The sequence below is a fragment of the Harpegnathos saltator genome, unplaced genomic scaffold (genome assembly GCF_003227715.2).
Source record: "Harpegnathos saltator strain DR-91 unplaced genomic scaffold, Hsal_v8.6 scaffold104, whole genome shotgun sequence".
NCBI classification, from domain to species: Eukaryota; Metazoa; Arthropoda; class Insecta; order Hymenoptera; family Formicidae; genus Harpegnathos; species Harpegnathos saltator.
Genome location: NW_020229878.1, coordinates 674,636 through 688,650, shown reverse-complemented (window position 1 = coordinate 688,650; position 14,015 = coordinate 674,636). Strand labels below are relative to the sequence as shown.

At 44.9% G+C, this 14,015-nt stretch overlaps 1 protein-coding gene across 2 annotated transcripts in view; it reads left to right on the top strand.

Annotated features, from left to right (window-relative positions):
- LOC105182349 (cholecystokinin receptor) overlaps positions 1-9,964 on the top strand; it is a 39,413-nt gene extending 29,449 nt beyond the window's left edge. For both annotated transcript variants that reach the window (XM_011139708.3, XM_025300049.1), the window contains exons 6-11: positions 1,520-1,705; positions 2,142-2,317; positions 2,875-3,102; positions 4,114-4,358; positions 5,005-5,135; positions 7,625-9,964. In XM_011139708.3, coding sequence (XP_011138010.1) covers positions 1,520-1,705; positions 2,142-2,317; positions 2,875-3,102; positions 4,114-4,358; positions 5,005-5,135; positions 7,625-7,662 — 1,004 coding nt within the window. In that variant the 3' untranslated portion in view covers positions 7,663-9,964. The remainder of the gene's footprint in view (positions 1-1,519; positions 1,706-2,141; positions 2,318-2,874; positions 3,103-4,113; positions 4,359-5,004; positions 5,136-7,624) is intronic.
- The last annotated feature ends 4,051 nt before the right edge of the window (positions 9,965-14,015 follow it).

The following is a 14,015-nucleotide window of genomic DNA, read 5'->3' as shown; positions in this document are numbered from 1 at the left end:
AGGGACAATTTGGCTGTTTTAGTGTGTTGCACCGCTTTATGGATTTTACTTTTAGTATATTTTATTATTACTTATTATATAAAGATGATTCTCTGTATGAGTGAAGAATCGCTCGAATTCGCGTCTCGTGCGAGATTTCATTCCGAAAAGCTTGGGGAGTAAAGAAACAATTTCGCGTTTCACAGCCGAGCGCACCGGAAGCCGTGGCGCGTGCAGAATTTTATTTGTCCATCGATTGATTCTCCCGTCAACTGATAAATCCGTGAAATCGCCGGCCAGTATAAATAATTGCCAAATATTCAAAGTCCAGAACGCACAGAGCGCACGCAGCGATGCCGGGTGACATTTGCGTTACACGTTATTGGTTAAATTCGTTTGCCGCGCTGGAATCAAATTTTCTACTTTGACATTTTTATCTCAACTCGATACCGTTAACGTTATTCCGCCTCACCGGGAAATTCATTCAGTGGCGTAGGCAGCTTATGCATATACATAATGTCCGAGTGCCGGCATATTGAATCCTCAGCTATATTGCACGGAGGGAACCCTTTGTGTCGCGAAGTTCACTCACACGATAGGCGTTTCATCACCAAGAGAAGGCGGGAAATGCGTCCGATTTAACTACACCGAAATTTAACGTCCTCTCGAGGACGAAATAATAAGTTACCTCTTATCTATATCTCGATATCTCTAAAATACAATTTTTCTCATATTGCGCGCATCGACCGACCAAACTTCCACAATATTGCCGACCACTTGGAATTCCCATCTGCTTCATTGCCGTCGCGCGACCGTATATTAAGCTCACCGTTGCAAAATGTTACCTTGAGATCCTGAGCGATTAAATTAGTCGAGTCATGTTCCTTTGTCACGATCAATAGTCTCTCGCCAGCGTCTAATCTAACCAATAGGACACATGGTACAATTACCGATCCGCGATAACGTAATCGTATGCCGCCCCAGAATTGTTGTCGACGATGACTTTACACGACAGACAGGCAACGATCGAACGTCAATCTCGGGCGTCGGTGAATACGCAATAGTCAGCGTGAAAGAATCTTTCACTCTCCAGGTCCACAACCTTGCTTTAAGACGTGAAAAGTAAGCGAATGTACCAATCACGATCGATTGCTTTTCTCATGGTCTATGAATAAACGACCGTGCTGATTAATTTGTTACCGCTTACGTCGCGAAGCAGGCTTTACTTCCTCACTCACGTTATCGCGAAGGAAAGGCGATCTTAAAAATAAAAGAAGGTCTAAGACAAGTGTTTAATTAACGAGCGCGTCTAGGTTCACCTTCGCAGGTGAACAAACGCCGCGCTATAAATTGCCGCCTATTTTAGCCACGTCGTCGTTTTCCGGTAGTTGTAAATATAGGATGCAAACTTGGCGGAAATGCGACCCACTGTTATACGATGACGGTTTTATGTTTAAACGGTCGAGAGAGAGAGAGAGAGAGAGAGAGAGAGAGAGAGAAAGAAAGGAGAACAATTTTCCACGCTGCTTGACAATTTCAGGAAGGCACAAGTGTCGCGAGGAATGGCCGAGCGTCGGCTCCGAGAGAGCGTTCAATCTTTTCCTGGACGGCACGCTGCTGTTGGTGCCGTTGCTGTTCATGAGCCTGGCTTATTCGCTGATAGCGATAAAACTTTGGCGCGGGCTAAAGCGCGAGTTACGGCAGTCATCGACGTGCACGAGAAGACGTAAGTGAAGTGTCGCCGCGACATATCAGACGTAGATGCGACAGTAGCAATTTTCGAGTCGAGCCCCGCCACGTCGGCTTCGCGATAGAATACCTCGCGGAAGCGTCTCCCAGAGCTGCCCATGCACGTCGATCTCACTTATCTCCGCGGATTTTCAGCTCGCGTTATCCGATGAAAAGTTCGCCGGAAGTATATTAACAGGAAACTCTCCGCGCCGGCAGGCGTACAGGCGAGCGAATGCGCCGATACGCGAGGAGGCGAGAGAGAGAGAGAGAGAGAGAGAGAGAGAGAGAGAGAGAGAGAGGAGAGAGAGAGAGAAGTGCATCTCGCGAGTCTCCCCCCCCTTTTATTTATCAACCGCTAATGTGGAATTTTGTAGGCTTTCTTTTCCAGGCAGTCAGACCGAAGGTCAAGTTGCAAACGTTATGAATTACAGTCGAGAGAACAAGATCCGCCACGACGATTCGGGGCTCAACTTATAATAACAACAGCGACCGGGGCGCAAGTTCGACAGTGGTGTTCGGCGCTTGCGGCTCAACTTCCAGATTGCGACGAGGCTTCTCGTCTTCCTCGGGACACTTTCAAAGTGCATCTCCAGGTGTACCGTCTAGGGTGAGAAAAGCGTCCAAGTCAAAGTCCCGTCTTGAGACGCAGGTCGAATTACCGGATTCTATTTCGCTCGAGGTATCGCCTTGTCGGAAAGAGGAGAAAAATCGAGTGCGTTTAATTTGCGCAAGCGCGGTGTCACCGCGCTATAGAACTAATTAAAACGCCTATAAATATCCAATCAAGATATTCGAACGAAATCGGCTCTCTCGGCAAAAATCGCACGGTCTCGGAAGTCACAGGCCGCAGAAATTTATTCGACTTCGAACGTCGCGCGATTAATCGCGCGGCTTATCGATATCGGGTCGGTCTGTTCGTTAGCACTCGATAGAAGGCGCGCGCCGCTCTCTCCTCGACCGCGGCTCGACGGGGAGCTGGCGACTGGTTCCGTCGCTACTTTCCTCCGGCTAATTGAGATTTCAAGATCCAATAGAACGGTCGGCCGCTAGATAAATTTGATCAAGGGACCAGGCCGGCGGATTAAGCCGTCCGCCGTCTTGAGAACATTCAGGCAGCACGTGCAACGGTTAACCGAGACATCGCACTTCTCGTTCCAAAAAAAGGTGCGGTTGCAAAGGACGGTGGTCTCCAGGGTGCTTACCGGCAAGTGTCACGGTACAGATTTGCCCCAGCGATCCAGGATCCAGATACGGGCGAACGGAAGCGAATGCTTAGTGCGGGACGGGAAGGACACCGCTAACGAGGATCAACAGGACTCGATCTGCCCGCTCAGCAGACAACACATGATACGCAGTAATTACATGGGGAAGAGCATCGAGGCGAAGAAGAAGGTACGCGCCGGGGTGTCCAATTGATCGAGCTGGCGTGCGCTGGCGAGCAGCAGCGATTTGCACTTTGTAAATTTAATGGGAAATTACACGCGCGGCCTTGCATGGCGCAAAGTGTGTGCACAGCAGGTTTGCTCGCGGTGCTCGCCGGGGCCGGGTGGGTTCCCTTTTCCACGAAATCATCGAATCTGGAACGAGTGCAGAAGAAACGTGTGTTGTTGCGGTGCGCACGCTAGGTCGAGATGCTTATCGGTGGGCGCGCGCGTACGGCCGTATTAACTCTATTATCCACTCGCAGAGCGACTCGGTTTCAAAGAATCTTACATTCATGTTGCAACAAATACACCGAGGGCATACGAATTGCGACATTTTCCCCGTTGTATCGTACAGCAATACTACATCGCGACGATCTGATTCCGTGTGTCGCGTGCTTAGAATAGCAAAGCCACTGCGGCCAAAGCAAGTGACGTTTGTGTTATTGCAAGGGACGTATGTACGCCGCCCTAGAGAGCTCGTCCCTTATTCATTCCGCTCGAGAATACCGTTTGGACAATATTATTGAGATGTTTGAGCATCACTCACATATCAGGTATCGTTAAGTTACAGCTGAGCAGCCGAGTGCTGCTTGGTGGAATCGGGTGTCGTTGAGTCGCCCGAGTACTTGGTTACTCGCTCTCGCTACCTAAACCTGTTGGGTATTACTGAGTACCCGGGGTATTATTTGTTCGGATACTAATGACTTACCCGGGTACTTATTGGTGATAATTGGGTGCCAAGATCAAGTGTCAAGATAATTTGGTACTACCTACGTCAGGTATTGTTGAGTTGACCTGAACACTCAGGTGCCACTCAGATCAGGTATCGCTTGAATTACCCGATCTGAGAAGATCCTTCGACTCTGGATTGACAGCCGAGTGTCCGAATATAGAAAGCGTCCGGTTTATATCGACAGCACTCGAAGGATATCCGTGCTCTCGTCGCATCTCGCAGCACGCTTGCCCGTGCATGTTGCAGGTGATCCGTATGCTCTTCGTGATAGTCTTGGAATTCTTCGTGTGCTGGGCGCCGTTGCATATTATCAATACGTGGTACATCTTCGCGCCCGATCTGGTGTACACCGTCGTCGGCAGTACCGGGATCAGTCTGGTGCAGCTGTTGGCCTACGTCTCCAGTTGTTGCAATCCCATCACGTATTGCTTCATGAACCGAAAATTTCGTCAGGCGTTCCTCGAGCTCTTCAGCTGCCACCGCTGTTGGAGGTAATCCGCCGGACGACGACGTCGCTCCTGCAATTTCCGTCGCGTCCTTCCCTTCCAGTCTAGCCGACAAAGCTTTAAAATAGTCAAGGAGGTTTCTCTCTCCTTTGCGAATTATGCCAGTTGGCCAGCACGTCGGGATTAATTTCGGGAACATCCGTGCCTAGAGAACCTACGCGCCGCCGCGCAGTCGTCGTCGCTTTTGTAAAGTATGTAATTATACAATAGTCGTTCTTGTTAAACACCAAAGTTGTTAACATGCTCGTTAATGCTTTTAGACAGAATTTCGAAAGTAGCTCCGTTTATTCCATCAAATGCCTTCGAATGCAAGCCGCGCGAGACTTGAGCGCGGGAAGTTGGTAAATACGCGGATCCTTGCATGTATCTTGGTGCAACCGTTAATGAACATCGTGAAACTTCTCAAGGCGCTTGAAGCGAAAACAATTCGCTTTAATCTGTGCAATTTAATCTCGCCCTCTCTCTCTCTCTCTCTCTCTCTCTCTCTCTCTCTCTCTCTCTCTCTCTCTCTCTCTCTCTCTCCCCCTTTCTCCCTCTTCCTCTCTCGACATTCAAGAAAGAGATCGATAATGAGTTAACAACTGGTGAGAATAATATGCGGTCGCATAAACAGGAGCGCGTTTTATTCCAGGGTAGGTTGCAGGCACGGGGACATCGCGATGGCGACCACCGGAAACGCTGTGCAGGCTAGCAATAATAGCGGATTGAGCGGAAATGACTCGACTGTGTATCTGGGTAGGGCGTCTCTCGCCGCCAGATCAGGTAATATCAGGCTACCGTTAACCGTTCATTTTCATCGTGCTGTATCCGGCTGTATAGAAACATTCAACTGCAATGTCTATGTTTTCACGTTGCTGCGATATTGTGGAATATTATCGAGATCGAGAGATTACATTAAATTACCATAACACATTACGCGGCGTTGTAACTTTCACTTTCATAATATTCTGTCATTTTGTCGCGCTATTTTATAAAACTTAGCATTCTTAACGCACCTCAACATTAACGTCATCCGGACATCATCACGCGTTTCTCGGCCATTGAAAAAAGCGCTCTAACAGCACGTGTCGATTCTGACAACGTTCGCAGGGTATTGGAAAAATGGCTTGCTCAATGACGATCTTCCTCGACATTTTCGCTAACTCAGTTCTGTTATGCGATTAAAGCCCGAGAAATCGATTGAGCTTATTTAAAAAATGTGAAGATTCGACAAAAATTTTGGAAAAACTTGTATCACGGGACTTTTGACGTTCTATCTCCAATGGTGAATTTAAAAATTGCAAGTTCGAAATAGCGAGTTCTCAAACCAATATAAATAACCAAAGCAAATCCAAGTATTACATAACTTATTATAAATTATATTTATTTCGGAGTTTTGTTACTATACAGATTTTAAGCAAAATTTTGCATATTGTGTATATATGAATGAATATCCAGTCTTATTTTGATGAAAAATTCTTGAAAAATTTTGACTTTATATTTGTACACAGTAACTTCCAAAGATCCTAGAAACAAAATTTTGATAACATCGCTTAACTCCTAGAAATCCACTTTTCGCTACTTTAAGTACTTCTGCAAAGTTCGGTTCGTTAGTCAAAGAGTCAACAGGCGTAAATTACTGAACACTTTGTGTGTATCTATAGTTCTATAGTTACACTGAATACAGACGTACTGAATATTGAATGTATTCCATAGGAGAAACTTGAATCTTGGACTTATAAGGATTCTCCGTAGATTTTTTCTTTTACACGCAACAGTGTACATGTCTCGAAAGGAGCGCCTGTATAACGCAATCTATTTTAGCGATAACATCTCCGAACATCTGCAGAGTCTAGATGTGCCGTCAGAGTATACGAAAGAAATGTGTAGAAATTTAAGCCGATACCTCCGCGGTTTAATCCAGTTAACAACAACAACTCGTTAAAGCACCGACGTGGTCAATAATGGCGCACACCGCCGGCGCACAGTTCCTGCAGCACAGTTCTCGTGCGTTATGTAACTTTCATGATACTAGTTCGCGTTAAGTATATATACACTGAGCGTTCCTCCAAAGTATTCGAATAGATAATTGCTCCTTCTCTCCCTCTGATCCTACCTCGAGCGTTTGAAGCTTACTTATTGCGGAAACATAATATTAGTATACCAAACAGCGATCGGTGAATATCGACCTGTCGCGAGCAACTCGGGAGAATTTACTTCGGCCGATAGCCGTAACCAGATCCAGCTGTAATCCTTCGCGATTATGAGTTCAATTCAAATTAGCGTTGGCTACCAAGCGTCGCACACGTGCGACGAAGCGATCTCCCGCGTCGCGAATTCACCCCTTCGCTCAAAATTTCCAATCCCGACTGCGGCGCAGTTTGTTACCAGCGTCCACACACACGTGCGACGACGGCGATACCTTTTTTTTTCTCCGCGTTTTTCACGCAAAGAAACCGAGTTTGTCTCACATAATTACGCAGAGACGAATGCAATGCGGCCGATGCTACGAGAGAGAGAGAGAGAGAGAGAGAGAGATAGCCGAACAAACCCCGGGGTAGCGAACGTGTTGACCCTCCCCCTTTAGTCGCACCATTTTCCATCCATGAATAGGATCGACCCGTACAGCACAAAAATTGCAGCAACATTGCTACAACGTTGCTGCAATTTTCCGTGCTGTATGGAGACGTATCCCGAGGATACATCTCCAATTTCCCCATTGTTGTCCTCAGCTTCTCGAGACAATTTTCCTTTCGTTCATACCGATAGACCAGGCGCATTAAAAAGTACAATGAAAAAAACAATGAAGAACCAATGAGACGATTAGGATCGACAAAGAAGCTTGAGGTCGCTTGCGGCAACAAGGGCGGTACGTCGTAGCCCGTGAACGTATTTTATCTATCGGATATTGCGGCTAACGGAGGGTTGAATGTCGGGACGTCTCGAACGTTATCGCGCGTAACCGTCGTCGCGATCGGTGTATGACACTCAGGCGGATTGTGTTACGTGATGCAACGGACAGGCACAATTGGATTTCACGGGAGCTGTAAGCATCGTTTATACGACGTTTATACGACGATTTCTCTTGAAATTGCCTCTCGCTTTTCGTTTCCGCCGATAAACGCGCGTATAAACGAACGTCCCGTTCGTGAAGCTCAAAAATCCACCTCTTCAGAGAGCACGCATCTCGTAATCTTTATCTCTTCCTCTCCTGCTCCCCCCCTCTCTCTCTCTCTCTCGTCCTCAGTTGCAAGGAACTATCGTTGTTTCAGAGGTGATACGATTGCTGGAGGAGGAGGATCGCGTCTAAGTCGCGTGTGGATTATACGTCGAGACGACGGCGTAACCCGACGTGTCTCGGCTCCCTGTTCTCGCGAGGCGATTTCACTGCTGATGGCCGCTCTTCCAGGAGATAGTAAGGAACTCGCGTGTGTCCGCGCGTTTCATTGCTCATCGAAATCTTCCTGCGTGCACACAATCTCAACTTCCTTTTACGATCGACTGAAACGAGTAACGTCGATGCGATTTTCGAAACACTCGGCGAACACGTCGTACGTTCTCCGCCTAAATCGGAAACTCTCTGTCAGATCTCACGTTTTGTAGTTTTAGTTCCGCCGGAGTTGCAAGCAGACTCGCAAGGGAGAGACGGGGGCGTTGCATCCCTCTGCGTCGGCTTGTTATTTTTCTATTACGCACATCGAATCGATCGTTCGCGCGGCGCTCAGAAAGTTCGAAAATAAGTGAATAAATAAATAAATAAATAAGTAAGCAAATATCTATAATAATCTCAACTTATTGGTGTTTTTGTACAAATTAGCCGGACAACGGGCGAAAGTTTTACATTGTAATCTTAAATGTGTAATATTTGTGTGTATAAAATGTGTAAACTAATCAAGACCGTCGGGTGTGCCGCGCTTGGCGACCTGCGAAAAATTGATGAAATCGATATTTGTCAGTAGATTTGTGGAAAATACGATCAATCGATACATTCTCTCAACGGAGACGGAGAATACTCCAAGATGGTGGACGCGAGTACTTTGAAAATTACATATTTTTGCCTCCCCTCAACCTCTCAATAAATATACCAATAATATTCTTACAAATACACTCGTCCTCCATAAATATTTACGATGGACGCCGATGAGCGCCACGCCCCCTAGGAAGAATTGCTAATTAACCCAATTTTGAGATTATATTTCATTCGCGCTCGCGCATAAAGATGACAAAACGCTTCGGACACTTCCGCGGGCGAGCTTAACGGGACGCTATAAAGCACATTTATGTGGTAAACAGCTTTATGCGAAAAACAAACACAGTTATGCTATTTCAGGTAACTACGCTCGCTCATTTATATCACTTATGCAAATTTTCTACGCGCTTTTGTATTTAATGTTCTCGCGTGCTTATCTATTAAATATATATTTTTTTTTCTTTTCGCGCAGCACCCGCGGTTTGTCAACAACAGCACGCGAATCCTCGATTTAATTTTCGCGATGTATTCCGCCGCGAAACTCGCCAAAATTCCAGCGCACCGGAAACACACGCACACTTGGCACGGCGATTAAAATGTTAAACACAGCATATTTTTCCTCTTGCGAATGCATTTCATCTCTAACACGAATCTCTACGCAAATCCCAGGTAACGCCGCTCACATATCTTTCATCGAACATATCTTTGATACACCTGTTGCGCGATTCATGGGTCTGTCAGAGAGAGAGAGAGAGAGAGAGAGAGAGAGAGAGAGAGAGAGAGAGAGAGAGAGAGAGAGAAAGAGAGAGAGAGAGAGAGAGGGAGAGAGAATAACCCTTAAATGATCGCGCGAGGCGTGCACGGCCACGATATCTGTTTTCGATGTGTCAAATTTGCTTCGCTTGATTCCTCACACACACACACACACACACACACACGTAATGACATCTCGGTGTTATTGTCATCGCGACGAAAAGTATCGCTATTACGCAGATAATTTTCTGTGCCTGTTGCACAGCGCGCTGCAGACCCCATGAAAATTGGAGTATTCTAAGAAGTCTGCTTGAATTTTGCCGAATCTACTCGCCATTATAAACTGACGACGAGAAAAACATATTTTTCAGCGATTTTTCAGTTTACACTGAATAACTGTATTTGCTCGCGAAAGCATCTCTGTCAAGTATTATTTTCTCTTTTTATTATCCGCGCGATTCAATCACATCCATTTTTTGCCAAAAATTTATGTGGCACATGAGCGAAAAGAAAACATCTCTTTTCCCGATTAAAGATATCCTCAGACGGATGTTCAAGTATGCACCTCTCTACATGCGGAAGTATCGATTGTTACTTTTGTCGCAAAATATAGAGCACTGTGTAATTTATATTAAGACATGGACGTTGCAACTAAACGGCATCGTGAATTAATTAGTCACGCAAAGATTGAAATTGCGCGTCACGAGAAAAGAAAAAGAGAAGAAAGAAAGAAAATACACTCAAAAGCGTTCTACATCCCTTGAAATATTCAAGAAACATCCGCAAGTTTTCCGCTGCGAGAAACGTGTAATAAAGTAGAATAAGATTCGATCGACTTTATAGATGGACGCTGCGCTGAGCTGTTTAATAAACTTTTTGCAACATGGGACCTTGGATTATTTTTCCATCAAACGTGCGTCTCTCTTCACTCGCATTCTCTCCCTCGTCCCTCTGCTCCTTCCCTTCCTCCTATTTCATCGTTAGATCCTTCAGTTGTCCAACTTCTCCTCGGAGGGTCGACGACCCTCGAAATGTATTCCACTCCATCATCTGCGTACATTGATTTCTAAACGTGGAAAAGATTTCCGCATGTTCGGATAAATTTTAAATTATAAAGTAGCTTTTTCACAGCACTCTAGTTTGTGTTAATATAAAATAATATAATAATAACGATTAGAAAAATTGAAATTTTACACACTCTAATTCACACGATATTTCTCAACGTATTATAAAATTCACGCACACACCTTTCCGTATTATTTAACAAGAATCTGTATAACAAAATGCTCCAATGTGTAATTTCATTTAATCGTTGGTCGAGCGTTTTGATATGTTCAATATTGTCAAAGGGAGAAAATGTGTTTCTTTTCTCTCTCGTAAAATTGGTTACGAAGAATTTTGTATTGCGTGTATATCAAAACACAGCGGAGTACGTCGCAGATTATCAAGAGAACACGAAACAAACAAATCCGAACAATTCCTCGTTATAGCTTCTCCTTGAAGTCATTTGTTAAAATTTTATTGAAAATATTTTTAATAGAATTTTTTACAACACGGGAATATATTTCTCGATATTCGCTCGATTTCACCATCCCGTCGTGGACTCTCCTTTTTTATATTAATAATTCTCTCTGGAAAGATCAAGGGGGTAAAACTAGGTCATACCTAAACAAACATGGGGTCTTGTAAAGCTTAGGGAAGGGTATTGTCCCATGTTGGCCACTTGATCTCGTGTCTTATCGGTCCGTGAGGGATTTGTCCCAACATAATTATTAATCAAAGATGGTCAGTTTTAGGGACTGAAAAAAAAAGATCCGACGGGCAACAAATTGCCTTAATACATCACGTCGCTACTGTCGCTGTGATATCTAATTTCATTCTCATAACAGAGGTAGAGAGAGAGAGAGAGAGAGAGAGAGAGAGAGAGAAAGAGAGAAAGAGAGAGAGAGAGAGAGAGAGAGAGCGAGTCACGGAAGCGCGCAAGAACTCGGCGGAAATCAAGTTATTGAATAAGTTTATTAAGGTGACACGTGCGGAAGTATGGCTCACGCTACATTTCCCCGACTCTCTGCGCACTTCGAAAAGTTCGACTGCAAATGCATTACCCGACGGGTAATACGCGGAGTCATGTGAAGTCAGGGACATTATGCATAATGCATGGCGCTTTTGTGAACGTGTTAGGCAAGCAGCTCCGTACTGCTCCGAAAACGTTATTATTTAATGACAATACTCGTTACTTCATAACGGCTTCAGTCCAATTTCACTAGCAGCAGCGCGATCTTTTTGTGTCGTGCGGACACGCGCCGCTCTATTCTCGGTATTATGAATCTTCGGTATTCTCATAACCGAGACTCACGAGACGCAAGATCGTAAAGATCCCTTTTCCTTTCATCGTGCTTCTTTTTTCATTCATTTCGACGAAATCATGGAGATGCTCTCTTTCTCTCTTTCTCTGCCCGACAGATAAAATTCTGATTCATCCCGCTGCGTTGGTATGCGAGCGAAGAATAATAGACTGGTCTAATCTCTGCGGTGTTTTCCTTTCTATCTTTGTAAATACTGCGATATAAAGAAAAGATTCATGCGTGCAATATTATTTTTATAATAATTTTAATAAGTCCGCGCGTCGGTGCATTATTAGTATATAAATACATTTAATTAAAACAAATGCCGTTATTCCCTAACTTGTATTACGAATTCCGAGCTATTTACCGAGAATATAATTATTGCTAAATTACAGCGCGTTTATCTTGATATATAAATTATGAAGTTTTCAATAAGACACTCGATTATTCAAAATTAATTTGTTATGCTAGAAATATAATAAACTGCCGTCTCTCTCTCTCTCTCTCTCTCTCTCTCTCTCTCTCTCTCTCATTAAATTCGACGGAATTTCACACGCGGCAGTGAAAATATAATAATATCAAACCGAAAGAGCCGCGGGGGGAATTGTTGTACAGCTTCGACACCGGGAGCGATCCTCGTCGTCTATGACAAAGATGACAGGACCGATAAAAAGCTGAAGTAGAGCTGAGGGTATAGAAAATACTCCGGTTATTACTCTGGAATCGAGAAGGCCGAAATGAAACTCACACATACACGGCCCGAACGCAATGAGATTTCTTCCCCATGTCAGCCGAAAGCTGCGTGCCCCCGAAAGCACCGACGATAAAAAAAGCCCAAGCAACAACGCAACATTCGTCGAATGTTATCAAGGCTCAAAGGCCGGGACAAGTTGACCCGCGCGTTCAATTTTATATCCGGCTGACTAAGAAATATCTTACGAGAAAGTGCAACGGCACTTATCCCCAAATGTGCAATATGGCGGCGAACACGCGTACCAAGCGCGTTGCGAATTGCGGTCTTGGCCGCAACGCGCGGTGGTAACTCAAGGCGCTTACATTGCTAAGCTTTGAGAAATCCCTTCTGACTGCCCACACACAATCACCTGATGCAGGACTTTTGTCAGAAGAAACGGAAGCAAACCTCACCACAATACAAATTTACGACAAATATGCACGACTGACGAAAACGCGATTACGTGAGCACAGCGTCGTGATTCGATTTGTCTCTTCGATGTAAAGGCAAAATTCGCGCAAAGCGCGTCATTTTTCTTGTGCACAAATCCGCGCAACGAGACACCCGCTCCCTTCCCGGAGCGCGAATCTTGCAAATTACGCGTATTACATTCGCGTCGGTATGAAGCAAAAAACGAAGAATTACAGCAAACACACACACACACACACACACACACAGCGCGATTATCTCGCTCGTCGCAGCCTGCGATTTCTCTCTATCGCGCTCCGATGTAATTGCATGTGTATTATGTTAAATTTGTGTCCGCAGGATTTGTCCGGAGCTTTACGAGTCGGTTTACGAATTACACATGAGCGAAACACGCGCACACGTACAGAGAGAATTACTGAGGCACGCATTTGCCGTGCGTGTGTACTCGATCTCCCCTGAGCGCGAAAAATCCCCTGGGATCTAATTCTGGGTTTCCATTCGATTTGCCGAAGTCTACGCAGATCCCAGCTGAAGGTACATGTATCTTCCAAAATAGAATATATACAGTATATATACAGTATATGTAAGCATATATCTGATTATAAATATACTTCAAAGAGGTGTAAATATTTTCCAATATGGGATTTTAAGTGGGAAAAGTGGCTCCTAGTTTTCCTTCTTGCAATATTCCTTCCGACCTTCATTTCACACTAGATTTTTATTTTCTTTATTTTTTATTCCATTCCAAATATAATAATTCCCCGTTCGATACTGCAAACGATCGATACCGGCGTCGTCGACTAAATACGACCGCGATTTCCCATAGCATGACCGTTTTCCATTTGGCAACGGTCATTCAAATCAGCAAGTCATTGAATATGGAATAATGAATATAATGGAATGACGCTTCTGCCGGCTTGCGTTACCAAGTAGAGACGCCTCTGTTTCGACTGCAGGAAACCAAAGAACCCATGTCTGGGATAAGAATAGAACTTGCAATTGCTGTCACAATCGGATAATTAAGCGTGCGACAAATTCAGGGCTTCTAATCGGAATCTATGCTGCGCGTAGCTGGGAAAATCCTGAGGGGCTTTCATCCGGACCGCTGTGCTGGAGACGCAAATACGAAACCAACGATGATGGATGATTTGAAGACATACATTTTATTCGAGCATGCTTGAAATCCTATTTCACTTCGCAAAATTACGTCGTGTAGAAAAATATCGGTACACTTCGTCGTTATTTACGAGACTCTCCTTCCGTCGCGCTTATAGCGGCGGATAAAGTTCCTTCGATTTACGATAGCATAGGAGCGCGCGTCTCCTCCAGAGTCCTGATTGCATTCCGTGCTCCTTTCATCCGTTTTTCACATCGCTCATTTGTCTAGACCGATCGCATTTGCCGCTCCGATGTTTGTAGCTCCGGTAAACCAA